Source organism: Equus quagga, chromosome 15 (assembly GCF_021613505.1).
Source record: "Equus quagga isolate Etosha38 chromosome 15, UCLA_HA_Equagga_1.0, whole genome shotgun sequence".
Taxonomy (NCBI): Eukaryota; Metazoa; Chordata; class Mammalia; order Perissodactyla; family Equidae; genus Equus; species Equus quagga.
The window spans coordinates 70726630-70752462 of record NC_060281.1 but is presented as its reverse complement, the minus strand read 5'-3'; the positions used below and the strand labels follow the sequence as shown (position 1 = coordinate 70752462).

The window sequence follows — 25833 nt, the reverse complement described above, 5'->3', positions numbered from 1 at the left end:
AGAGCTCTGATTCAGGTTCACTGGGTTACTTACCAGCTGTGTGGCTTAGGCATTTCCTCTAAAAAGTGACACAACAAAACCTACTGAACACGGTGATTGTGAAAATGAGGTAGTGCACAATACCTTAACATGACGTCTGTGGCCCCTGCTAAGGAGGTAACTGTTAGACCCCTCTGGTGCGCACAGAAGGCTCCGCTGACGCAAGCCTTCAAGGGGCGTGTAGCCTAGCCTATGGTGTAGGGAACAGGCAGGTCTTCACCTGAAGCCTGGCCTCTCAAGAACCACTTCTTGGATGGTGACGAGTCCCTTTAGCCTGTCACTGCTGCTGAAGTTTCCTCATGTTATATACATAATGTGGCGATAATACATTTACCCCATAGAAAGACTAAGGTAACGTAAAAGCACTGTGTAAACTACTGTAAAGGATTACTTTTACATGTACTTCAACTCAGAGAAAAAAGCCAAAAGTAGTCAACATTTTATTCAATTTCCAGCATGTTCTGTGAAGGCCTTGAAAATAAATTTCCCCTTTTCATATAACTTTCCTCCTCCTTACTGTTATAGGACAGTAAATTTGGTTACTCAGGCTCTCAAAATGAAAGTGAATTCTAGACTGGCTGGATTCTGCTCCCTCTGCTGGCCTGAGAGCAGGATAGCACTGCCCGAGACTGACAGTTCAAGATCACCCGAACGTTCATCATCATGGACATGACTAGAAGGATGTAACGGCATTCCAGAAAAAGACAAAACCCATAGTTTCAGCTCTATCTTATACATCTGACAGTTAAAAGCAATTTTTTTATGTCTACTTTTTTAAACTATTAATTATCTTAGGGTTCAAATCTAGAAAATTATTTTTGTACAAATGCTAGCTGCCCTCCATTTTTTTCAAAATAATTTACTTTAAAAGATTCTGTTTTTTATATTTAAGGCTGAAATCCACTGAAAACATCCAAACTTGCAATTTCTTATAGTTCCTTTGCTACCACCAATTTTTGCAACCACAGAGTTAACTTCGAAACTTAAAAGGTTGTCTATACTAATTTGACTGTGAATCACTTTTTTGCATTCAAAGTCTTAGATTATGCATATGAAAACTAATTTATTAAACCTCTGTACACAAAGCTGAGCTACCTGTATAGCAAGCTTATATGAAGAACCAAGTTACAAAAAAGTAAAAGTGTTATTAAAACTGATGCATGTAAATCACTTACAAAAATACCCCAAATGGGATAAAGCTGCTCCACCCTGATTGTTCTCATTTGGTTGTCAAAGTTGACATATGAATTTAAAATGGTTAGATTTGTTTCTTTTAAAAAGTGATATATTAAACTTATATACAGAATAATTAGCAAAACGTAGAAAGGGAAAACAACGTACAAAAGACAGATAAAAAGCATCACTCTTGACAGACACTCACAATCCAAAAATAGTATAAACCTTGACAAACTATCTCTAAACCAGCTCATACTTAGACCATCCCCCACCCCCCAAGTTTTGATCAGAGAATAAAATAGAGTAAACCAGCAAACCCAGGCTTTCCATTCTTTAAAATAGGCCTGACTTTAGGCCACAATTAAGTCCTGGATAGATTTTTAAACATGGGAGGGACAAACAGGAAAACAATTTTATCTGTCCATTTGGTTAGTACTAATTAACAGAACACAAAGTTACAGAGAATTAAATAGCTCTTCGTGCTATGTCAAGCAGTTAATCAGAAGCCTTTTTGTTTTTTTGCTGGTTTCGGGGCGAGTTCTTTAACAAGTTTCTTATCCTGAGGTACATTCCAGTAGATTCTGCCATATTCTCAAATTCAAATGGTGTTATTCCAGTTGCAAACTTGCTCATGTCAGGTATGGGACTATGAACTTTAGTGGCTGTTGAAGGACTGGTGTCCACATGGCTGCCTCCATTCCTAATGTCACAGTTTGACACAACGCTGCCATTATCAAGAAGAGCACCTTGAGAGTCTACCTGAGTAGATTCTTTCTTTTCCTTCTGACAAAGCGATGCAGCCTCAGAATCTGGACTCGAGGGACGGTCAACTTCCAATTCCTTTGCACAAGTACCTGGGATCTCAGGCTCCTCTGGAGTCTGTTTTTCAGGTGTTTTTCCCACTGGGAAAGGGAGGTCTAGTTCGTTTGGACAAGGTGAAGAGGCAACCGAATTCCCAGTCAAGGGCGTGTCAGCGGGAATATCAGAATCGCTGTTTACGCTCTCAGCCTGCTCTAGGGCCGCCCAGATCCGCCTCTGCTGCTCTTCGAGTTCTTCCAGAGTCAGTGCGTCCGCATCCACAGCTGCAGATGCTGTTCTGGTTTGTGGTGAGTCACTGGGAGTCAGCGGCGGGGTGCCTTTGGGGAGCGGAGGGGTGAAGATGGGTGGAGGAGTTCCCCGTGGCAGAGGGGGAGGAGTGCCAGGGGGCAGTGGTGGCTGAAACTGAAAAGCTTCGCTGCTCGGAGAACCACGTGGGACCTCTGCATCTGAAATAAGAAAGATACAATACTTCAAGTTGTCACAGCATTTGGTTTTACTAACATTAGTTATTTGAACTCAGGGGTATCCAGAGAGTCAATGGCCCAAAATAACTGGCTCAAGAGGGGAAAACTGTGGTTCCTCAGCTATCATGTCCATCACCTAATGTCCTCAATCTACCTGAAAAGAAGCCCTGCGGGGAGAGCTGCAGGCACTTCTGGCACCAGAAACTTTACCCACACCCCTGGGGAATCCATCTCCATGCTGTTTACATCATTTTAGGGTGGGGAAATATTAACAATGGCATGGAGATACAGAGTAATCTCCAGACAGTCTGCTGTAACTGAAGATTGGGACTCATGGCAGGACACAGTAGGACCCTGGGCTGGAAATGCAGGCTGGCTGGACTGCAGAGTGGGGGAAGGCTGAAGGAGATGAAGCCGAGGAGACAGGGCAGGAATACACCCTGGCTTATTTCCCAACTCTGTACCTCTAGTCTAGACTGCTTGCCTGAGCTATGGGTTCAAGTAGCTAATTGATCACTCGTCATCATCACATATATGTCCCTCAGACAACACATCTGATCTGTCCAAAACAAAGGATCTTTTCCTAAAATTGAGACTATTCTCAGTAACGGTACCACCAGTGGTATTTGGTTGAAGTTTCCCAAAATGAAACCTGCTCGTCATCTGAGAGTCCTCCCTTTCCTTCTGCCCTACCCCAGGTCCTTGGCTCTCTGGGGTCCACTCTTTCCTAGAGAGTGTCACAGCCACTATGCTATTTCTGGCCCATATTAAAGTCATCCCTGCCTCTGGACTCATTTTCCTAATATCCATCCTCCAAACTATTAATTTTTCTAAAACACAAATCTGATCCTATTAATCTTCCCACCTCACTGGAAACCCCTCAGTGCCCTCTGATCAACTACAGGATGAAGTGTGATCTCCTCTACGCCTTGTAGGGCTCTCTACGACCAAGAATTTGCCTACTTCCACCACATCATTTCTTACTGCCTGGTTTAAACTCCAGCTGTCACTCTGATGTTGGCACGGTGTGCCGTGATACTTCATGCTTCTGCATTTGCATTTCCCACTGTCTCAAATGCCCTAACCCTACTCATCTCCCTGGTAAATCCCTGAATTCATCTCTCAAGATACAGCTAAAAGCCCTTCTTGGTAGGGGTCTATGACTCCATCCTAGCACAGCTGCTCAGTTTCTCCTTTGTGCCACCATCAGAGTCGGTAACCAGCTCTGTGGCAGCAATAGGCGATGGCTCTATACATATCAATATGGGCCACGTACATCAAAATGATGTTTACACATCTGCAATCCCTAGGTGACAGAGAGTGGTAACTAAGGGCAGCAGTTGTGTCTTATTAATCTCCCTGTCCTCAGGGTCTAGTAGAGAAGTCTGTAACACACCATACATGTTTTACAAATTTGGAAAATTCAACTGAGTAACATGGAATCTTGAAAGCTATGCAAAACCAGTCTGAAATTTATTGTTCAATAAATAAGACAATAAGGCAATAAGATTTGTAAGGAGATAAACATACTGTCATTTATATTTTAAGAAATTAACTCAGGGGCTGGCCCCGTGGCCGAGTGGTTAAGTTCCCGCGCTCTGCTGCAGGCGGCCCAGTGTTTCGTTGGTTCGAATCCTGGGCGCGGACATGGCACTGCTCATCAAACCACACTGAGGCAGCGTCCCACGTGCCACAACTAGAAGGACCCACAACGAAGAATATACAACTATGTACCGGGGGGCTTTGGGGAGAAAAAGGGGGAAAAAAAATCTAAAAAAAAAAGAAATTAACTCACTCTGAAGAGCAAAGAATGGATAAAATAGCTGAAGCGAAAGATGCAAAAAAAAATCAGTTACAAGGGCACCAAAAGGGATCAGGTAAGAGAGAAGAGCCTGAAGTAAGAGGCAATTTATTGAGATATTGTTAGGATTTTGGCAACAGGCTAGAAACGGAGGGCGAAGATAAGGGTGGATGGAGCTGCAGATGAACGGGGTTTCTCAGCCTAAGGAATTACAAGAACACTGATACCACTAACTGCAACAAAGAGCGCACACGAGGAGGAGGAGGGGGAGGAGCAGGGGGCAGCGAGAAGGTAACACCAAGCTGGTAACTTAGTTCTTTAACAATTTGTATCCATGATGCTTTTAAGAATAAATCATATCCAAACAGTTTAACCCAAGTTTTATTTGCACAAAATATCACAATATTAGCATAAGGATGTTATGTTAACATTGTTAAAGTAAATAGGAAAAAGACATTTAGGTAGTTAGAGTTCACAACTCCAAACCAAATCACTATACTCACAATTTTGTGACACAGAATCCCATTTTACTTTCAATATATTAATTTTAATTAAGCCAGCAGAGGCCTGGTAAGCAGGTCCAACGGATGAAAGGATTCGATTACAGACGGTAGGGCAAGGGTGATGGAGTGAGCTAAGGCACAGATGCGATGGTGAGGGCCTCAGAGAGCTGCTGTGGCTTACCATGGAGTGCAGCCACTCCTCAGGAAGTGCGGTTGAGACAGCCCTAACAGTATGGTATGAAAATAGGTCATTTCAGGCCTTTTAGGCACCTATGGGTGAATAATCTTTGTTCTGCAAAGATTCCGTCTTCTTACAGGGAACTCATGCAAAAAGGTTCTGTTTGCATTATAGAGAACTAATGAGGTTCTAACTCAACTGTTCATCAGGCAAGTGCTGTAACTTCTGCCCCAAATTCCACTCTGGACTGGCTGAGAGCCAAGGAAGGAATGTGGAGGCACTAAACTTGAATCCTTAAGACTCTGGCCTTGGGATCAAGAGTCTCAGCTTACCACACAGGCTCAGGTTGGCTCTGGATTGGCTAATTATATGAGAGAGAGAGGGATAGATAAACTTCTCCTAGGAGGCAGGTTTCTCAGGCCTCAGCGATTCCCTCAAAAGAAACAGACGAAAAAGCTCCCAGCACAGGGCTGAAAACACCTGCACCTAAGTGTGTGACACGGGTGCCACAACCACACATTCCCAAACTTCATGAGACTGTAACTATGTCTCAAATGATTCAAAACACCAAGCATGGGTGACCGCACAGATACCGTGAGTGCCTAAGACCAAACTTCACTTCTTACGGAGAGAGTTCTTCCAACCAAAGCATACAGGCACGAGAGTCAGACCACTGGCAGGGCCCAACATCCCTGAGAGACAGGAACCAGGACTTCTGCCCTCACTCAGAAATCTCAAGTATGGCCTTCGGTAAGGCTGAGAGATACTGGGCTCTGGGGACATAATTTTGTCTGGGACAACTGCTTTTGGGGTTTTGGTAACTGCTTGTTTTCAAAGTTTCAAAGATACGTGACAAAGGCTGTAAAGATTCTGCTTCCTCTTAACTCCTTGGCCTCGCTAACAGTGAGACCGGATGCTGAAGTCAGGCTGCATAGGTCTAAGAGCCTAGGCTGTGAACTCCACTCAGGGATCACGGACGCCTGTGGCTGAGACCCAGCAGAGTAAAGCATTGGGGAAAATGGTCTGGGGGCTTTGATTTTGGACTCTGAAGTCACTCACGCAAAATAATTCAATTTTGGACTTTAATTCCCTTGGACTTTAAGGGGATTTAATCTGTGACCTTTGAATTCTCCTTGGGAATCTGAAAATGGGAAGGGGGGTTCACATTCGAATGTGGGGCAATTTATATTGCTGGCATCTTTCTATTAGAGTATCTGAGTGCATTTTATCTTACTGTTGCCATTAATCTCACTTCAGAACATCTGACAGGCTATATAGGACCAAAGTAGCTAGGCATAATTTGGGATGGGAAATCAAGTAGTGAATTTTCAGTCTTGGATTCAGAGTGGCCTTGGAGTTTATCTAATAAAACAAAGTTCTGATCCATTCCAGAGCCTTCTGGGGGTAAAATCTAGACTCCTCATCAGTAATCCTAAGAGGAGACCCAAAGGAGCAATGGTTGGTACTGCGGGGATGGGAGCTCATAAAGGTGGGAGCATGACTGTGCTGATGGATTACTGATCTGCTGAAAAGGACCATCAGGATCCTGGCTGACCACAGCTTCCAGGGTTAAGCCCAGAGGGTTCAGAGAACAAAGAGCTTGGAGAACGTCAGAGGGCACGGCCTCTGTTCCACCTGGGGTTTCCAGGAGGGCAGATTTTCCTCATGGTCTCTCTTTCCCGGGGAGGAGTAGCGATTTATCAAACTGATACAATTGGGGAGAGTAACTGGGCAAGTTTGGCTAGGGCCCCGCCCTTCTTCCTCTTGGAACCGAGCTGCCAGAGGGGAGCACTTTCCGCTGCCTGTCTCAGAGTGCTGCCCCTATCCAAGGGGCCAGTCCAGATCCGGGAGCTGGGACTGGGTGGGTAGGTCTGCCTAACTCAGGAATCCAGTTAGCTGGCCAATTTGGCCCTCACATCAAGCCATGTCCTCCAGGTCGGCTTCAATCAGTAAAAGTGGTGATGCCCTGATCGCCAAGGATAAAATCAAAGATTTACTATTTAGTAGTGCTCATAAAGAGTTTCCCGTTCTTACCGGACTCAGGAGCACAGTAATTCGTCTTACGTTCTCAGCGAAATTGAAACCGCGGGACGAAACTTACCTGAGTCGAGCTCCATGTCGGCGGGCGAGGCGGCGGAGCTGCTCTCCTTCTTCTGCTTCTTGGGACTGCTAGTGCTGGACTGAGACGACCTCTTGCTGCCAGGCCTCACACTCGACTAACAGAGGAACCAAACAAACGTAAGTCAGATGGGATAGACAAAGAATCAAGCTCCATCTGCTCGCTTAAATATGACGTAGAAAACCACTCTGGAGCTAAGTCTAGGTAACGTAAATTCAGCTACACCTTTGCCTTTGGATTCATCAGAAAACACAGAGTGTTCTATATACAAAGCAAGAAATGGCATTAAGATGCGAATGAGCCACAAAATCCCACAGATACATGTGATACATTTTTATAAACCATACCCTGAAAATCTATTTACCACTTGGAAGTTAGAAGTAAGGTAATTGGCAAACACGTCCTTCTGTTGACATGCCTGCATCGGTATGGAACCAAACATCCGCCACTCCTAAAGATGAAAAGAGAAGGCAAAAATAAGTACATATTTGGAAAATGTCATGCCTTGGGATTTTTCTCAAAGGAGGTAAAGTGGAGGTCTCAAACTACATTTCTGCTCCATATGGGACTTTTCCTTTTTTTGGGAATTAGTGAAAATAATGGTGCAGTGAAGGAAAAAAACAACTCTGCCTGCAGAACGATCAGGACTGAATAGTAAAAGACCACTTGAAAAAATCACTTGGCTCAAAAAGGTTTCACCTACCACCAGAAGCTACAGGCAGAGACGCCACGGACTCCTGTCCGGCCTACCTGGCTCGTCTCTGCCACGGTGCACTAGCACTGCTAACTCGACTTTGCACTGCTCATTTCTCCCCGCACATACACTCATGCTGAGTCGTCTATCTCCTGTTCCTTTCCTTTCCAAACTGAGTACTCATCTTTAATGCTTAACATCTCTCATCTCTCTTTGATCACCAATAGCACATTCAACAGTGTTTCTCAAGAAGAATCACTTTGGGCTTCTGTTAAACCTACAGATCCCAGGGCCTGAGTCAGTTAAGTCTAAGAGTAGGTCTCAAGAATGTGCATGTCTAACGAGCACTCCAAGGGGATTCTGAAGTAGGCTGGTACTTGGACCACCTCCAGAGGCACTGATGGTTTGTACCATGTAATTTAGCCCTTAATTAATTGCACACTTGTCTTTATAGCTGTTTGCTAGACTCAGTTCAGATCTTTGGCTTCTTCTCTACCACCCAGTTCCTAAGAATACCTAGAATGCACGTTTTTATTAAAATACCACCAATACCATCACCACCACAATAGCTAATTGTTGAAACTTGAAACATAAGATGAAAAATGGAAAAGAGTAATTGTAGAAAACCATTCTCATGTAAAACAAGAACTTTTACTGTGAAGGGGAGATAAAAGGGAAGAAAGAATAGAAAAGAGTTAGATTTACTAAAGGTAGAAATTTACTTCTCAAGTAATTCTGTAAAATTATAATACTATCTCAGAACCATCCTATATTTTTAATTTTTTTTATCCCATATTTTTAAAAAATAATCTTTTAAGGGGCCGGCCCTATGGCCAAGCAGTTAAGTTCGCGTGCTCCGTTTCAGCGGCCCAGGGTTTCACCAGTTCAGATCCTGGGCGCCAACATGGCACTGCTCGTCAGGCCATGTTGAGGCGGCGTCCCACATGCCACAACTAGAAGGACCCACAACTAAGATATGCAACTATGTGCCGGGGGATTTGGGGAGATAAAGCAGAAAAAAAAAAAAGATTGGCAACAGTTGTTAGCTCAGGTGCCAATCTTAAGAAAAAAAAAAACTTTTAATTTTAGAATAGTCTTAGATTTACAGAATCTAACCATTTTATTTTAGCTCCTTTCTTAGGGCATAAAGTCAGAAAAAAATGTGTGGGTTTTTTTTTGATGAATATAAGACTTCACTCAACATAAAGGAGGTTAAAAAGTTAAACACACAAGTCACATATTTACTGTTCTGCATGCAACAGTAACTGGTGAATAAGCTAACATTTTGAACAACCTTTAACATATAACATATAATAATGTCATATCCCAGAAGAACAAAAAAACAATATACTTACATCTGGAATTCCTCTGGGAGTAGATATATTAAAACCTGGATAGGTTACCAATTTCGAGAGATCGTAGGTGACACTTTTATTCTGTTGTACTTCTCCAGCTTCTGTCTCCCCGTCAGCACCATCTATAACAGACCATCGAAAGGGCAAACATTGCTCAGTGCCAATATAAACCCCTCTCTGGACCAAGAGCAGACCTGGGAGTGCTTACAGTCACGGCAACAGAGTTATTCCAAGAAGGGTTTATCATAAATGGGTGTTGGATCCTGTCGGATGCTTTCTCTGCACCTATTGAGATGATCATGTGGTTTTTGTTTCTCATTTTGTTAACGTAGTGAATCACGCTGACTGACTTGCGGATGTTGAACCATCCCTGTGTCCCTGGTATAAATCCCACTTGATCATGGTGTATAATCTTTTTGATGTATTGCTGTATTCGGTTTGCCAGAATTTTGTTGAGGATTTTTGCATCTATGTTCATCACTGATATCGGCCTATAGTTTTCCTTCTTTGTGTTGTCCTTGTCAGGTTTGGGGATCAGGGTGATGTTGGCTTCATAGAATGTGTTAGGGAGTGCTCCATCTTCCAAGAATGGTTTTAATTATCATTTTCCTGAACCATTAGAATTTTAAAACAATGTGGATAGATGTAATACTTTAATGAAAATAAATATTTAAAATCTTAGAAACTTTGGTTCTTTCATGGGTTGCTTAAAAGTCTATTTTGCACTGATCTTATAATTTGCCTAATGCTCTATTCCAATGTTTTTATTTTATTTAATAAGCATTTATATAATGCTTACTATGTACCAGACAGTGTTTTAGATGGTTTACAAGTATAAACTCAGTTAATCTTCATTACAGCCCTAAGAGGTGGTGCAGCGGTTAAGTGTGCACATTCTGCTTTGGCCGTGGCCTGGGATTTGCTGGTTCCGATCCCGGGTCCGGACATGGCACCACTCGGCAAGCCATGCTGTGGCAGGTGTCCCACATATAAAGTAGGGGAAGATGGGCACGGATGTTGGCTCAGGGCCAGTCTTCCTCAGCAAAAAGAGGAGGATTGGTGGTGGATGTTAGCTCAGGGCTAATCTTCCTCAAAAAAAAAAAAAAAAAAGAAAAGAAAAAGAAAGAAAGAAACCCATATGGATGAAACAATGCTCAATGTTTTTTCTGAGGACTTATTTATATAAAAAGTTTTTTTTTTTTTTGAGGAAGATTAGCCCTGAGCTAACTGCTGCCAATCCTCTTTTTGCTGAGGAAGACTGGCCCTGGGCTAACATCCATGCCCATTTCCCTCTACTTTATTATGTGGGACGTCTACCACAGCATGGCTTGCCAAGTGGTGCCATGTCCGCACCCAGGATTCGAACTGGCGACCCCAGGGCTGCTGAAATGGAACGTGTGCACTTACCCGCTGTGCCACCAGGTCGGCCCCAGTAAAAAGTATTTTTTTTAACCGCTGCGCCACCGGGCCGGCCCCCTTTCTTTTTTTTTTTAAATTTAAGATCAATGGCATCATAATATTACAAGTCATCCAGAAACTTGCTTTTGCTCAGCATTGCACAGATTTTGCTATGTCAGCTCACATGGATTTACTCCCTTTTTAAAATTCTGCAGGGACTCCAGAGCCCAGACTTCCCAGGCTTTATTTAGCCATTCTCCCTTCAGGGCCTTAATGTTGGTTTTAATTTTTCACTATCATATTCAATGCTACAAAAATACCTTTATATACATACATTTCCTTGTGCACGTGTGAATATTTTTCTGGAGTAGATACCTAAGAGAAGAATTCTAGATTATAAGAGGGTTTATGTATTCTAAATTTTATAGTCCTCTTGGCATTGACGGATGTATTTCTGTTATTACCAAGAAAGGCAAGACCTTATGAGGAGTAGCTGGAGAACTGAAACTTTGGCTGAGTTAGTCATTGAACAGGTAATACTCAATGAAGTTTTAGTTCCTTCCTTGTAAAACAAAGGAAATACTATCATATTTTTTAGTTAACTCAACACATACTAAACAAGCCAGCCATTCCTATGACATTTTATTGCGATTCTCTAATTAAAAAAAAAGATTCACACTCGAGCTGACTTTCTAACCCCACATACTGTACCTTTTCCATCATAGAGTGCAAGCCCTGAATTCTCCAATTCGGCCTCTTTGAGCCAGCCTGGTGGGTACCCGAGCTGGCGCATCCGATAGATGAAAGGCGGAAGGCTCTTGTCCGTCACACCCAGTGCATCCTGAAGTTCCTCACTAAGTAAAAATGAAAGAGGAAGAAAAACTGTATTCCTGTTTGGATGAAAACATATACTATTCTGATGTTTTAAAACAATTCTATGCCTTATGTTACACAGAATGTGCCATGGTGCCTAACAAATACATAGGTAAGATTTCAACTAATGTTTTTTGTTCGTTTTAAAAGTGGAGTATTTAATATGGCTTCATGTTTTTGTTTTGTTTTGTTTTGTTTAACATTGACCCTGAGCTAACATCTATTGCCAATCTTCCTCTTTTTGCTTGAGGAAGATTGTCCCTGAGCCAACATCTGTGCCAATCTTCCTCCATTTTGTAAGTGGGTCGCTGCCACAGCATGGCTTGATGAGCAGTGCGTAGGTCCTCACTCAGGATCCAAACCAGCAAACCCCAGGCCAGCAGATCAGAGCACGTGAACTTAACCACTGAGCCAAGGGGCTGACCCCCAGTTAACGTTTCTGAATGAACTGATGTATATTATCTAGAGCTGTGCTAGAGAACACTTATACACTGATAATTACTCTCAAGATACACGGTTCCAAATATTGGGGAAATAGAAATGACATTCTACGGTTGAAAAAGAGATACCTAATAACTCCTGGCTTGAATCTTCCAAATCTTTCTTCTACTTCTTCTGCATGGTATCGCTGCTGAAAATTCTGATTGTTTGTCTCACCACAGGCATCCATATATTCTTTTCTCTTTTCACTTATTCGGGCAGCATTTCGAGGCTAAATTGTCATGCATTCAAAAAGAATAGTATCAAGCAGTTTAGAAATATTTCAGAAATTAGATAACCATAAGCACTCTGTTTAGGTCAAGCAAACAGATTATTCCAGTTTTAATGTATAAGGAACAAGTATAAAACAGGGTGAATATTTTAGAAAAATAAGGAAGAGAAGCAGTTACTCTAATTTCTTATTATCTTGATATTATCATAACATAAAATCAAGTTTTTAGAATAAATTCTCTAAAAATTAACTCTCATAATGTTTCATTCATCTCATATATGGAGAACTGTAATAAATTATTACTTTTTTAAATGTGATGTCTGAAAATTTAAGTACAGATTTGAAAGGATTTCAAATTCAAGGACAACAGGAAAATAACACAAGAAGTTTCTTCATAGCACACAATGCCATAAATGTGTCAAAAACATTAGAAAGCTCTGGTTCAAACACATTTTTTTAATATGACAAAAATTTACCATTGGGCAATCTTTCATTTGATGTTCTTCAGAACCACAATTGAAACAGTGAGGCTTTGGCCTATTTGGTCAAAAACAAAGATTTTCATAATGTAAATTAAATATAAAAGCAAATCAATAAAATTCTATATGACAGCAAAGTGTATCAGAGAGACAAGAAAGCACTTAGATCACAAATTACTAGTATCTGCAATACTGAGTACACTTTCACCTCCTGTAATTAGTGATTTAACTAAAAGTACTTGCAACCTGGTCTTTTAACCAAGAACCCTTATGTTCCCGACTGATCTGTTACCTCTGAGTTTTGTCATTGTGGTTAATAACAAAGAACTGAGGCAAACAGATTATCACACTTCCTTTCGGTAACGTGGGAAGGGGCAGATGGTTATAAGACAGCAATCAAACTGACAGCAACAATTACACCTTTCCACCCACCCAGGCATATTAGGCGTGAACCAATGAATTCCAACAAACAGATGATCAATTTAAACATTTAATATATGTCTATATACTAAAATTCTAGCTTAATCTGTAATTTATTTATAGTAAGCCAGCAATAAAGAATATTAACTTTTCAAGCTAAGAGTTTATGGTTTTGGTTAAAAAAAGAAGAATAAAAAACAGCTCCCCACACAAACCTTTTTGCCTTTACTTGTATTTCTTGCCCTTCTAGAGAAACAATGTGGCTGAAGACTTGCTGGTACCTTTAGTGAATTTTATTAAGGAATAGTTATCATAGTCTGCAAAATTTGGTAAATTGTTTTAAAGGTGAACTTAATGGCAAGATGCATAAAAGATCTTCATTCACTATGTAGGATACTTGGGGATTTCCCATCCTTCGGTAAGCTGAGGGTTTTCATTTAGTAGCGGTTGCCCCAATTTATCAAGGCAAAAATTAGTAAAATACAGGACACTTCCTACAACCTGCAGAAAACAAGTCAAAAAATATTGCTATTTAAGCAGGAAAAAAAAGACATTAAATAATGTAAGACTATGATTAACTGTTTTAACGATTTATTTTTGGATGAAATTATTAGAAGTAATAATCAATTCCCTAGTTAAAGGAGCCAGATTTTGATGTGTCAAAGCTCCATCTTTAAATTCCCTTATGTTTCCTAGATCACTGAGTTTCTCCTCTATCGGATCATTAGTATCAGCTGCACTCTCTCCAGACTTAAAAAATAAAAGCTTTGACTCTCACATTTCCCTCCAATTCCCCATTTCTTTGCTTCCCTTTGCAGCAAGACCCTCAGAAAAGTTGTCTATATTTACTGTTTCCATTTCCTTTCCTCCCATTCACTCTTTTCTTTTCTCTCCAATTTTTTGGAAAAATTTCATATGGAACAGTTAAAAAACAGTACAACGAACACCCATATACCCTCTACCTAGATTCAACAATTGTTGTTTTGGTTTCCTTTTTGAGGAAGATTAGCCCTGAGTTAACATCTGCTGCCAATCCTCCTCTTTTTGCTGGGGAAGACTGGCCCTGAGTTAACATCCGTGCCCATCTTCCTCTACTTTATATGTGGGACGCCCACCACAGCATGGCTTGCCAAGCTATGCCATGTCCACACCCGGGATCCGACCTGGCGAACCCCAGGCTGCCAAAGTGGAATGTGTGCACTTAACTGCTGCACCACCGGGCCTGCCCCAATTGTTGATATTTTTGTGTGTACATCTCTCTCTACATAAACATAAACCCACACACACTCTTATTTTTTACATTTGAAGAAAGTAAGTCACTACCGCTAACACTTTACTCTAAGTTGCTATTTTTTTCTCGCCTGAGATCAATACATAACTTCCTAACTGGTTTCCAGCTTCCACACATAACCAGGTTTAGACTATTTTCATGACACTTCACTAATAAATACATCAATATGAGTCTGCTAAGAATAAGAACATACTCCTACAAACCACAAGACTATTGTCACACTTAAGAAAATTAATAACTCCTTAATATCATCTATATCTGACCTATATTCAGTTTTTCTCAACTACCCCCAAAATGCTTTTTATAGCTTTTTTCCCCAAGCTGGGATCTGATTAAAGTTCACATATTGCAATTAAGATGTTATCTTTTTAGTCTCTTTTAATCTAGAACGGTCTCCCCACTTTTTTTTCTGCCATTCTCTCTTGCATATCTCCAGTAAGGCTTCTGTTCCTATTACTCCATTACCCTACTTGATAATGGAGCTTCCTAATGACCCCACCGCCAAATTCAATGGATAGCTCCCCATCTTCATCTTAACCTATTAACAACAAGTGACACAGCTGATTGCTCCTTTCTTCTAGAAACATCTTCTTCCTTTGCCTTCCAGGACACCATTCTCTTGGTTTTCTTCCTACCTTGCTGACCAGTCCTTCTTAGTCTTCTTTGCTAGACTCTTCTCATCTCTCCACCTTCTGTTAAGCTCAGTCCTTAGTCCTCTTCTCTACTTTCACTCTAGGTGATTCATCCAGACCCATGATATTTAATATAATTTACATGCTGACAATCCCCAAGTGTCCAGTTCTGACCCCTTCTAAACTCCAATCTTGTACATGCAAGTGCCAACTCCACAGCTCTCCCTGGACATCTAAGAGGCATCTCTAACTCACCTATTTAAAACTGCACTGGATTCTTATCCCCTACAAACCCGCTCCTCCCTCCAGTCTTTCCTATCACAGAAAAGGCAACATTCTTCCAGCTGCTCACGCCAAAAACTTGAGTCATTCTGATTACTCTCTTGCTCTCACATTCCACATTCAACTCATCAACACATTTGATCAGTTCTCCTTTCAAAGTATATTCACGTTCTAACCACTTCTCATCACCACCACTATCATCTTAGTCCAAACCATCATGTTCTCTCTCCTGAGATGAATACAGTAACAGCTTCCACACGAAACCAGCTACAAACTATTTTCCATAGAGAAGCCAGCTCTTTTAAAAATTCAAGTCATATCATGTCACATTTCTACTTAAAACTTCACTCAGGCTTTGCACCTCACTCAGAGTAAAATTCAAAGGCCTCCCTACAGCCTATAAGGCAAGACAAGGATTCAGACCACACGCTCTGGAGTCACTGGGCCTGGATTCAAACCCTGACTTTGCCACTTACTATCCGGTGACCACTGGCAAGTTACTTAGCTTTCCATGTCTGTTTCCTCATCTGTAAAATGAGAATAATAACAGTACCTTCATGCGTGATACCTGTAATGAGCTGAGAAGCGCCCGCTACACCGTGAGCAATACCTAAGTGCTCCTGCCTCAGGGCTTTGCACTCACTTTGCTTACTGCCTGGAGTACTCTTCACTTAAACCGTAGCACAGCTCATTCCCTCAGCGGACGCAGGTCTTGGCTCAGAGAGGCTGCCACTACTCACTATACAAACCAAATACCCTCTACTTCTCACTTTCTACCTTCTTACTCTGCTCCTTCTCTTCAGAGTGCTGCCTTCCCCAACTAGGACGTAATTCAACGAGAGCAGGGACTTTGCCCCCTTTTTCCATTCCTGTGTCCCTGGAACCTAGAACAATCCCTCGCACAAAAGAGCATTTAGTAAATATTTATTATTATTTATTGAAGGACTAAATTAATAAATACACAAAATTCCCAGTTTCCAGGCAGGCACCACTTTAAATCCCAGAACCTTAGAGTTAGAAGGGAAATGAAAAGTTATCAAGTTCAAAGTGAGAAAGTTTTCTTTAAAGTGCTTTGATAGCATCTGGGCCTTTATTTGACTATTTCTAGTAACAAGGAATTCACTTTTTTATTAAGAGGTACCATTTCACTTTTCACATCTGACACAAATTTCCACCTTCTGAAAGTTGAGTTGAAATGTCTCTTTGTACTTAATCACTGTTCCTAACTCTGCCACGTGGCACTATACGGGTGATCTAAAATGCTATCTTTTGCAAACAACAGCCTTTATCACATCTGAAGAGATGTGACATCCCTTGTAAATCTTTTCACTAAGATCTGGGCTCTTTGACTTCCCAGCAGCCCCATGTCTTAAAAACTGCAGTATATTTATGGGGCACAATATGCCATCAAAATGAAAACTAGTCTTCCTTGAATCAAATCCAGGCTTACATTAGTTTCCTGAAAAAATTCTAAGTTGCAAAATCACACCACTACACTGCAGTGGCACTGCTGAATTTTGCACGTGTACTGAAAGGCCTACACGTGAGTTCACCCCTGTTCAGCTGCTTCTCTTTGTCACCCGTCATTTGAGTTTGTCAGCATTTTAAATTTCCTATCTGCCACATGGTATATTAGCTCTTTATCCCTCCCAGCTTCATCCATCTGTAAGTTCAACAAGCATGCTTTTTTTTATCTCTATCTTAAGTTCTTGAAGATAAACACAAAGAGGTTGGTCAGGACAAAAATAAAGTCCCCCAAAGAACGTCTATTGCGCCCTCAGGGCATCACATTGCGATAGTTATTAAAAAGCAAACTAGAGTCACGTGTTGCTTCATGACGGAGATACGTTCCGAGAAATGCGTCGTCAGGCGATTTCATCATTGTGCAAACATCATAGAGTGCACCTACACAAACCTAGATGGCACAGCCTACTACACACCTAGGCTCTGTGGAACTAATCTCATGGGACCACCGTCATGTATGTGGTCCGCTGTTGACCTCAACATTGTTATGCGGCACACGACTGTATAACATTCAGAGGCTGACGCCTACACTGTTGTGTATAACAAATTTAACCAAAGAATGTGTGATCATTTGATGACATACAACCTTACCACTTTATCATTTAAATGCCACCCAACTGACAAAGGAAAGGAAACGTATCCGTAGAATTCAAAACTACAATGTCCAAACTTACACTAAAAGCTTCCTTGTTGTCTTTAACTGCACAGGATTCTTCTACTTTATGGTCCTCTTCTAGCATAACACTGGATGGCTAAGGCAAAGAAAAACACACATTACAAAAGGCAACCAATTTTTAACAACTTTAAATTTCAAATATTAGGAATTTGAATACACTCCTCTATTTTCTGATACATACTATTAAGGTATGTAAAATTTTGAATTCATCGTTGTCATAAATAGGGGCTAGGAATGTTTACAAAGAAATTTCACAAGTGGGAAAATTAAATTAAAAAGTGTACAAAAGATGGCATCTGAAGCATTAGCATACACTATGACTTTTGCATTGAGTAATAACTATGGAACTTTCAATGCTTAAACTGGCAAGGCAAACTTTACCTTGAAATCAGATAACAAGAAAGATTAAAAAATATGTAATTTTCCATTACTGGTCAATACTGATAATATAACTCTCACAGATCTCAAGCCACTACAAAATTCTCAAGTCTCCCTTGAGTCAAAAATAATATCCAGTATTTTTGTTAAATATATTGTTTCTTAAATCTTTAAAAATTGTATATGATAGGTGAAAAGCAAAGGTAATAAACAAAAAATTTAATTAATCATGGGGCTGGCCCTGTGGCCAAGTGGCTAGGTTTGAGCGCTCCGCTTCAGTGGCCCAGGATTTTGCTGGTTTGGATCCTGGGCGAGGACATGGCACTGCTCATCAGGCCGTGCTGAGGCAGCGTCCCACATAGCACAACCAGAAGGACCCACAATTAGAATATACAACTATGTATTGGGGGGCTTTGGGGAGAAGAAGAAGAAGGAAAAAAGAAGATTGGCAACAGATGTTAGCTCAGGTGCCAATTAAAAAAAAATTAATTAATCAGAATACTCCATTCTTCAACCTAAGGATAAACTGCTAAAGATCATTATTTGAGATTCTACCTACCTTAACTCTTAATTAAAAAAAAAAGCCCAGAAATCATAACTCTGAATTTTTAAATATAAATTCATGCTCTAATATTCACACAGTGAAATTTCTCATATTTCTTTGGGCATGCTATTGATTTTGTTAAACAAGTAGAGGGCAAAAAAAGGATGGCATATGAATCTGTTGGTTTTAGATAGATCCATCTTTCATAAACTCGAGATATACAGAGCTTTTTTCTGGCTTAAAATTAATTTTCTGCCCAAAACTATGTGTCCAAATTAGGGAATAAGGAAAAAAATCCTTTAATTTTGAGTATAGACAGGTCTGAATATGACTCTCCTGAGAAAAGGAGCCATAACCCAAAAGAAAGGCCCATGGCCACATTGGACGGACTGTGGAGGAGGAAGCCTGGTGGAAGGATGGAGGATGAATAGATAGATAGTCTTAACAGTCATTTTGGTTTTGATTCAAGAGGATCCCTGTGGCCTAATAATTGGCAATGAAAAGCATACTTTACTAATCTTCAAGTCTTTTAAGTTTGAAATACCTGGGGCAAAAGATTAAAGGAAGTCTTTTCCACATCATTTTTCTGCTGTTCCTCAAATCTTTTTACTAAATTTGATACAAATTCCTCTATTTCTTGATGATATTGCCTGCATAAGAGGAAAAAATGGTCAGAACCCAGACAAAGTAAAACAATGAATCAATCGAAGTCTTATGCATTATTAGAAGATGTCATGTGTAAATTTTATTTTATTTTTCAGAAGTTTATCAAATCACTCTGTACCACTCAGGAATCTATTCACTAGGAAAAAATACACATTGCTGCCAAGTCAAAAAAATGATTATGATAACCTAACACACTGCTCTGTTTGTAATAGTTGGCAAATATTTGTGCAAAGAACAAATGGATTTTATTAACAAATTTTATGTACTTAACTTTTGAATACCTAACACACATAAATGGTTCAAAATCCAAAACAAGTGAAGGAGTTACATAATGAAAAGCTTCCTTCCTACCCTGGCTCCAAGCCAACTGCTCTGTAACACAAAAACAACCAATGCGGGGGCTGGCCCGGTGGTGCAGCAGTTAAGTGCACACATCCCGCTTCGGCGGCCCGGAGTTTGCCAGTTCGGATCCCAGGTGCGGACACGGCACTGCTTGGCAGGCCATGCTGCGGCGGGTGTCCCACATATAAAGTAGAGGAAGATGGGCACAGATGTTAACTCAGGGCCAGTCTTCCCCAGCAAAAAGAGGAGGATTGGCAGCAGATGTTAGCTCAGGGCTAATCTTCCTCAAAAACAAAAAAACGAAAAAACCATCAATGCATTCAGTTCTTCCACATCCTCCTCCCAGAGAGCCTATGCACATATAAGGGAACACCCATATAAATATTAAAGTGGAAAAAATAAAACCAAAATGTAATGCAAGAAAAACTACTGAGGTCTACTTTCTCCAGCTTTCCAAGTCAAAAACTACATTCATCAAATGTTCTTCAGCGCTCAGTTCAGGAGGTGCCAGAGGAGCCCACGTTAGACTGCAGTTGGGCAGCCAACTTCTTATTCACAGACCTGATGATCTGTGAGATCTCTTTAGCTCTGACATTCTAGGATTTCTGCAGGCGAAACACCAGAGAATGGTGCAGAAATTAGACTGCTATGACCTAGAGTAGATGTCGATCCTAATCCGATGGTGACAACAGGGCTAGAGCCCAGCTGTGCGCAGCACCATGCTGCTGCTGCCCTCACCATTGAGGGTCCCCACCCCTCAGAGCCTCAGTTTCCGCTTCTGCTGAGATAAGGTAGGTAATGGGCTTGTCACATAGCTAACACTCTACGTACATTACTCTTCTTTACCTTGCCCAGCACATAAGGTAACAATGTGACTGAGTGACTCAGGAGGGGGCAAGCAACTGTCTGAAATGTCCATGACCATGCTCTGAGGAAGGGTCAGGGCAAGGCCTCAAACCGTTTCAGAACACTTTAGCAAGCACTGCAGGAATGCACTGAGTCACCCTAGACCCCAGCATGCTGGAAGGCTTGCAAACGTCTAGTTTGATATTAAAGGAAAAAAATCATGTGGGTAAGCTTTAAAGATAGCTAACAGAAACAACTCAGTTACCTAATTTTGGGGGAGAAATGGCTAACATTATTGACTGTTGCGGTGGTGGTGGTGATTTTATTAGAGGCTATTCATTGGGCTCTTCCTGGTGCTCATTTAGCTATGTGAGAGGTAGCTACTGTTAGTACCCTGTTTTCCAGTGAGGAAATGGACTGCAGTGAGCATCAGTGACCTGCCCAGGTTCACATACGTAGAAAGTAGGAGTCCAGATCCAAACTCAGGTTTATATGACTCTAAAGTCCTTGCTTTTAATCTTAATTATGACTCCACAAATTTTAAGTAAAAGAATAAAGATGGTATAAATACAAATGAAAACAGTATATTTATAGAAGACACTGTTTCATAAACACTTTAACTCATATTTAGGAAAGGGAAAATGACTTACTTTGAAATAACATTGTTCATAAATAGAATCTGTAATAAAGGTCCATCTAACTTAGTATCGTTCATCAGTATTCCACTAAAACAGAAGTTAAAACACATTCTTAGAAGAGGTTCAAGTAAAACTTGCATATGTACATATAAACACACAACTTTTTAAATATAATTCTTAAGTACCAAAGATCACAGAACATTTTACAAATAGGATCAAGAATCATCAAGAACTCCAGCTTTCTCAAGAAAACTTTAAGTTTTCACCAATGTTACCTACTTTAACGATTTTACACAAAAGTATCGCTTACATATTTTAAAAAAAAATTTCACAGTTTTCAAACAAAAAGTTTCTTTACGTAATGGCTAGTTTCTATACAAACTGGAGGAAGAGAGGGTCTGGATAGACCAGTAGGTCACAAGAATGTATTTCTAAAAGCCGAATGAATTTGGCTTGGAAATCTATAGGAAAATAAAATACTTTATAAATAAATGGATAAACTCTTGAAGGGCAAGTCACATCCCACTAAATATCTCAAATCCAAGATTCCAAAGTAGATATTATTTGTTCCTGGATTTGACTTTCAACTATTACAAAAACAGAACTAGAATGTAGCTGGGAAACCTGCAATACATCCCTTTGGTAACCTGGGACCAGCTGAATCTCCGCTTCCTCCTCTTGTCACCTACCTCACATTCCTCTACCTGTACAGCATGTGAAATAAGTAAGTCTGTGTTTGGAATTGTTTGAATCAAATAAAGAAAACAAAATTAAAATAGGAATAGGTTCAGAGACTTGTTTCAACTTGTGCAAGCTACAGTCTTAAAAAATACATCATGTTGGGGTCGAGTGGTTAAGTTTGCGCACTCCGCTGTGGCGGCCCAGGGTTTTGCCAGTACAGATCCTGGGTGGGGACATGGCACCGCTCATCAGGCCATGCTGAGGCGGCGTCCCACATGCCACAACTAAAAATATACAACTGTGCACCAGGGCGCTTCGGGGAGAAAAAGGAAAAATAAAATCAAAAAAACACAAGACATCTTTTTAAAAACCACAAGCAACTGCATGGTCCTTGATTGGAGTTCAGTTTGAGCAATCAGCTATAGAGACATGCAGCTGGGGAAATTTGAATATGGACTGGAGAGGGAATGTTAAGGAAATCATGACAGTTATTAGTTCTGAGAATGGTGTGGTTACGTATGAAAAAGTCTTTTTTAAAAAAAAACATGGAATATTTGGGGTAAAATGTGCATATGAGATTAAAAGAAGAAAATATGACAAAATATTAATTGTTAAATCTGATGAAAATATGGGTATTACTTTTAGTATTTTTCCCACTTTCTGTTTATTTGAAATGTTTCATAATATAGAGTAGAAAAAAAAGAAAGAAAAAAATACTGTTTACTGAAAAAAAAAAGAAGAAAAACATCTGATCATGACAATTCCAAAAATTAGGATTAAACCAAGAGACTTGGTATAAATTTTATTTAAAAAACTTTGTTTCTTTTTTGTTCTTTGGTTTTCTATAAAATGCTTTATCAGTCTGACAATATGGAGGGTACTAATTCTAAAAAAAAAATTAATTTATTCCTTTTTCATGATACTAATGCTTGTTTCCTATAAATTGGAAAAGGCGACAATGCTATAAATAAAGATTTAATGTTTAAACGATCAACTCTTTTGAAAATGTGTACTTATCTGAATAAAGTATCTTTAAATAGATAAAAATTATGGTATTTGAGGAATCCTAGTTATATCAACACATTTGATATCTAACCAAAAATGAGTTAGATCCACAAAGTGTGCTCACGTAGGGGAAGCAAGGTAGGGTATGGGGAAGCTATTCCAAAATACATGTAAATTCTAAAATTTTAAACTTTTAGTCACCAACGTAGCTGGTTACTCCGGTTGGTACCAGGGACACAGAAGTGTATGTGAAACTACATCCTGGCACCCCCAAATTCTGAAAACGTGAAATTACCATTCCACATAATAAATCTGCAGTTTAGCGCATATTTTAGATTTAGTGACCTGTTAAATAAATTTATATTAAGAGATATCAGCATTTAATCTTCTGTTAAAATCAGATGCCTGAATGCAAATCTACTCACTGTACTTTTCTCAAAAGCAACTACTTTTCTTCTAAAATGCTCTTTCTTGCATTATTTCTATTTACTAATACACTTTAATCGTGTAAACAAATCTTGCTAGAGTAATACCGCAATCTTAATTCTAACTTCCCAGAAATATTTGCGGAATAGGAACAGCTGGGTTGACAACTTGCCTGGTCTGAACATTAAATCAAAATTTTCTGGATTGTGTTTCACAAACATGTTCACCCACTAAGTCAGTTTAAAAGTTTAATGCAGCTATGAGAATTTAAATTTTAACCCCACAGAGTAAAAACAAAGGATCATTACTCTGATTTCTCCAGAGTATGCTGAAGACATAAAAACAATACAAAAACCCTAAACATGCTTTTTACAAAGAAATTGTAATTAAATATTCATATAAGGATAAAAAAATAAAGGACAACAATGGTGTAATTTCAAGATCTCATACCTTGGTCGAGTCAGAATGTTCAATTTTCTTTTAAGTTCTTGATGTTATTACTTGTTAAGGAATATAAGCCCCCATAAAACAGAATCATGGATATCACAAAATTCGACTATTAACTCTCACTTTCGGTAGCACGACGTTATAAATATTAAAAGACCCACAGATATTTTGAGGATGACACACTTACTGAGCTCCCGTTTTGTTGCAGGGCTAGGTATGTGGATCCAAATATTAAGATAGAAGTTTTCATCCCTCCCAACATAGATATTTCTCAAAAGGGGCCATGTAGTTCAAAGGAGATTAACAGACTGATGGTTGAGTTATTCAAACAACGGTGTCCCGTCAAAAGTTAAACAGCCATTTACTCAAGAAAACTTTCCAAGTTAAAGCATCATGATCTTCGGTAAAGCAAATGCAGTATAACAAACCGCTAACAACTGAAAAATCTGGGATGGAATCTATGGATGTTCACTGTGCAATCCTTTCAATTTTTCTCTATTTTGAAGTTTTTCATAATAAAGTGTCGAGGAAAAAGGCAAACTTCGAAAACTTTTTAAAAGATGATTCACCAACGGCTTTTAGGGGTCTTTACCAATTTTAAAAGGAAAACTAGCTGAGCCCAAATCATCTGTATGTATATATAGCTAAACACAAAACAAAACTCTAAGAGTGTAAATTAACACTAACAAATCTTGCTAGAAAGGCTGTAATCATGTAACTAAAGCCAAAGGGAAACTTACTTGGCGCGATTTTCTTAAAACTTTGCAATGCACCTTTCAGCACAGAAGCTATTTCAAAGTGGAAGAACTTTAAAATGAACCCCCCGTTTGAAGCAATTAAGCATTTCTCTTTGCCTGCCTCGAATCCTTAAGGCCCCCACCTCTAGGGGCCCTGGGACCACCAGCTTTCCTCTCGCCATAAAAACAGATCCGCGCCAAGGTCCAAGTACCTGGTATCTCCTAAGAGACCACTGTTAACAGGACTGCATCAACTTTAGCTTGGCCGCAAAAAATGAAATCGGCTAAGGACTCCAAAAAGGGGGAGAAAAGGGGTGACCAGTCATTCATCTAACCGTTGACACAGTCCAAAATAACCCATAAAACCGGCCCCAGACGGACGGGCGGGAGGAGCGAATCTAGTCAGGATACGGATCCCAGTAGGGGAGAGGTTTGCCCGGGGGCAGCTTACCCCGCTCGAACCCTACATTCTCAGCCCTGCGAGGCGAGAGAAATTACTCGGAATTCTGGCCCTCGTGGAATTTCCGTCCGCGCCCTCCCGGGCACAGCCGCCACCACACGCCCCGGTGACAGGGCCCAGCGAGCGGGAAGGATATTCTCGGCGCGGAGCTTCTCGATGGTTTCCTCGCACTGCCGAAGCCGCTCCCGCAGCTCCGCCTCGCCCACCCCATTCTCGTCCTCCTCCTCGCTGTCGTCGTCCTTGAAGCGGGTGTGAACTGGCTTCGGAATCGACTCCTCTGGGTGGTCAAACGCCTCGAACAGCTCTAGGTCGCCAAAATCCACCTCCGCCGCCATTTTGGGCTGTGGGAAAGATTCGAGAAGAGGCGGAGCTGGCCACCGGCTGGGGGCGAAGGTCGTAGGGCGGCACCGCTCTCTAGGGCTTGCGCCTCGCTAAGCCACCCAGTAAGGTTTTCTCCAAACGTAGACCGCCGGAGCTGCACAGGCGGCGGCCGAGTCCCAAAAGACTACAACTCCCAGAATGCAATGGCGTCTCTCATGCCCACTTCCGAGATTGCTCGGGTGCATGGCATGCTGGGACACGTGGTTTCTAAGCGACTGTTAACTCTTGTTTGCATTGCATCCTGGGATTGGTCCTTTGTAAACGTGAAGAAAGCCCGGCTAGATCAGAATGTATGAAAACAGTATGAATTGTCTCTGTTATGCATCTAAGGCTGAAAAATCAGAGCACGACGCATGGCTTGTCACAGATTCTGGTGTGCGTGCTAAACAAACAAGAAAATAAAGAAATCCAGTTTGTCATAGACTACCTTAGTGATCCTGGTCAAGCTATTTCAGTTTATTGGGCTTGTTTCACTTTTTCATGAAAAACTAGCTAGACCGTTAGACTATTTTAGATTTGTCATTGTGGCTTTCGGTGGTTTCTCTCGTTCAATCATTCAATAACATTTATTTACTATGTTCAATGTGCCAGGCATTGTTCTAGGATCTGAGGATGCAAGAATGAGCAAAACAGAGAAGTTCCTGCTCTCAGGGAGCCTGTAGTTTAGCAAAAGAAAGAAACGAAAAATCGTAAATGTTCCCACTCTCAGGTCGAGGGGCATATTGATGGGTATTCAACATATTAAGAAATAAAATATCTGAAGTAAAAACACAGGGTCCAGCCTGGTGGCATAGTGGTTAAGTGTGTGCTCTGCTTGGTGGCCAGGTTAGCAGGTTTGGATCCTGGG

General features: G+C 40.6%; 1 protein-coding gene and 1 non-coding gene across 2 annotated transcripts; both read right to left on the bottom strand.

Moving 5' to 3' along the window:
* Positions 1-461: 461 nt before the first annotated feature.
* Positions 462-25050, bottom strand: ZCCHC8 (zinc finger CCHC-type containing 8). The gene is made up of 14 exons (XM_046638964.1): positions 24742-25050; positions 23412-23454; positions 20862-20936; positions 18902-19007; positions 17434-17511; positions 13428-13531; positions 13246-13311; positions 12608-12668; positions 11989-12131; positions 11258-11400; positions 9149-9270; positions 7464-7550; positions 7082-7196; positions 462-2480 (listed from the first exon to the last, which is right to left on the bottom strand). The coding sequence occupies exons 1-14, from the start codon at positions 24938-24940 to the stop codon at positions 1711-1713; spliced, it is 2112 nt and encodes a 703-aa protein (XP_046494920.1). The 5' UTR covers positions 24941-25050; the 3' UTR covers positions 462-1710.
* On the bottom strand, positions 20266-20400 carry LOC124227505 (small nucleolar RNA SNORA9). The gene has a single exon (XR_006885512.1). It is a non-coding gene; the product is annotated as a small nucleolar RNA SNORA9 (small nucleolar RNA).
* Positions 25051-25833: the final 783 nt, after the last annotated feature.

Coding starts and splice junctions, on each gene's coding strand:
- ZCCHC8 (XM_046638964.1), bottom strand. CDS start 24,940: ATGGCGGCGGAGGTGGATTTTGGCGACCTAGAGCTGTTCGAGGCGTTT. Junction 23,455..24,741: donor CGAGAAGCTCCGCGCCGAGA/ATATCCTTCCCG, acceptor ACAAGTAATAAC/ATCAAGAACTTAAAAGAAAA. Junction 12,669..13,245: donor ATACAAGTAAAGGCAAAAAG/GTTTGTGTGGGG, acceptor TTGACCAAATAG/GCCAAAGCCTCACTGTTTCA.